Here is a 2,500-nt window from a genome sequence, read left to right as displayed (position 1 = left end):
ACAACAAAATGATTAATCAAATCATACATGGTTTCGATACATTTTACTGTATATCGAATACACGTGTTTTCCTAATGTATACAATCTCCATTTCCTTCCCAATAACAGAAGAGGAAGAGCTCTGTCACAAGCGCGAGGTGGACACATGCAAGGAAGAGGGGGCGGCATATGTGGGGCCCATGTTCTTGATGTTCCTCGCACAGTTCTTCGTCGGCATCGCCATCAGCATCTTCTTCACCGTTGGCGTCACGTACCTCGACGACAACATCAGCAAAAAGACATATCCTATCTATTACAGTAAGTTACTGCAATACTTCTACTCACTGTAGATGATGATTCCTTGTTGTTTTCCAATACGCCCGTTTTTTCTTCCCTCCAGATCGATTTTTTTTTTCTGATAATGCCTTCGCGCTTCTTCAGCTCTCGTGTCCCTCCTGAGAGTGCTGGGTCCCGTGTTCGGCTTCGTGCTGGGCGGCCGCTGCCTCTCGCTGTGGATCGACCCGGCCAAGAAGCCCAACATCAGCCGGAAGGATCCCCGGTGGCTCGGGGCCTGGTGGATAGGTGGGAAATGATACTCGACTTTGATTTAGATGGGATTATGTTGACGGAATAGTCCCATTCTTACCCTTTAAATATAAAAATAAATGAATAGATTACGCAATAGCATTATGTATATACTTACTGTTAAGGGATTCCCGTAATAGGTTGCTACCTCTTCTTTCTGCACTAAATGTGATTGAAAAGCATAACAAAACGCGCTTCATTAAATACTATGTAAAAAAAAATGTAACTTTTTATTACACAAGAATGTCACAACAATAGCAAATCACACTCAAGTTTCATTTAAAGACCAAAATCCCCCACCGGCTTCCTTGAAAACACTACAAATGAAACAAACAATAAGAATGACAAACAAAAAAAAAATTAGAAACACTTCTCTTCCTCCACCAGGTTTCGTATTCCTTGGCGTTGCCTTAGTTATCGTGGGCAACCTTCTCTTCTTCTTCCCCAAAAAACTGCCGGCCACACTAAGGAGGGAGACGAAGAGGATGATAAAACAGATGGATAAAGACAGGGAAGACGGAGGCAACAAGAGCTTCGAACACTTCGCTGCCCTCGCCAAGGAAAAGAAAACGGAATCTCGGCCGACGCTCAAAAGTAAACTAGATTTTTTTTTTTTTTTTTTTTTTTTTTTTTTCGTGAGGAAAATTCGAGTAAACGGTTGACGGTTGTAACGATCATGGTGATGATAATGGTGATATCAATCATGACGATGGGAATAATGTCGTGATGATTATAATATGATTATCATATGTGTTACGGTAATAATGGTAATAATTATGATATTTATACTACTACTACTACTATTACTGCTGATAATAATAATAATAATAATAATAATAATAATTATTATTATTATTATTATTATTATTATCATTATCATTATTATTATTATATTAGTAATAATATAATAATAATAATAATAATAATAATAATTATTATTATTATTATTATCATTATTATTATTATCATTATTATTATTTTATTATCATTATTATTATTATTATTATTATTATTATTATTATTATTATTATTATTATTATCACTAGTAGTAGTCATAGTAGTAGTAGTGGTGTTGGTGGTGGTAGTAGTAGTAGTAGTACTTTTAATTCTATCGTTACTGCAAGTACTACTACTATTACCATCATTACTGCTGTTCTTGTTTCTTATATTATTATCAATAGCATTATATTTATTATTATCATGAACACTATTATTAACAGTACTATTATTATCATCACTCTTATTATTACTATCGTTATTACTATAATTTTTCTTCTTCTTCTACTTATTATTATTATTATTATCACTATTATTATCATTATTATTGTTATGATGATAATGATGATGCTAACGATTATGAGTATTATTATGATGATGATATTTTTTATTATTATTATCATTATTATGACTGTTATTTTTATGATGTTTACTATTTTACTTTAATTAATTAATATTAATGTTATTTTATTATCAACACCATGATAATAATAATCTCCCCAAAACAGACTTATTAAAAGCCCTCCGCCGACTCTTCACGAACCGCATCTGGACGGGCAACCTGTTCAACGCCGTCTTCACCCTCCTTGGCGTCTCGGGTTACTGGAGCTTCAAGCCCAAGTACATGGAGAATCAGTTCCGAAAAAGTGCTACGGACGCAAATTATTTTACAGGTGAGGCTGTTGGGTTTTCGTTCGCAGGTGGGGTTCGGTTTTTGGCAAGTTCGGTGTGGATTTTTGTTTTTTTTTTTTATTAATTTTGATTGGTTGATTTTTGTTTATTTATATGTTTGGGGGGGTTCCTTGTTTGTGGTAATTAGTAAGAAATGCTGGAAATGACTGTGTCCTGAAGAGGGTTACGGATGCAAATCATTTCACAGGTGAGGTTGCTGTTTTTTTTTTTACAATTGGGTTTGGGTTTACGGAAAGATTGGTGTGGA

At 34.5% G+C, this 2,500-nt stretch overlaps 1 protein-coding gene across 1 annotated transcript in view; it reads left to right on the top strand.

Moving 5' to 3' along the window:
- Nucleotides 1-2,500, top strand: part of LOC119576950 (solute carrier organic anion transporter family member 74D-like) — a 10,653-nt gene that overhangs the window by 1,743 nt on the left and 6,410 nt on the right. Inside the window, exons 4-7 of the mRNA XM_037924604.1 lie at nt 109-297; nt 421-561; nt 952-1,158; nt 2,070-2,234. Coding sequence (XP_037780532.1) covers nt 109-297; nt 421-561; nt 952-1,158; nt 2,070-2,234 — 702 coding nt within the window. The remainder of the gene's footprint in view (nt 1-108; nt 298-420; nt 562-951; nt 1,159-2,069; nt 2,235-2,500) is intronic.

This window comes from Penaeus monodon, chromosome 1 (assembly GCF_015228065.2).
Source record: "Penaeus monodon isolate SGIC_2016 chromosome 1, NSTDA_Pmon_1, whole genome shotgun sequence".
In the NCBI taxonomy this organism is placed as follows: Eukaryota; Metazoa; Arthropoda; class Malacostraca; order Decapoda; family Penaeidae; genus Penaeus; species Penaeus monodon.
Note: the sequence above shows the minus strand (reverse complement) of the source record. Positions and strands in the feature narration are given on the sequence as shown.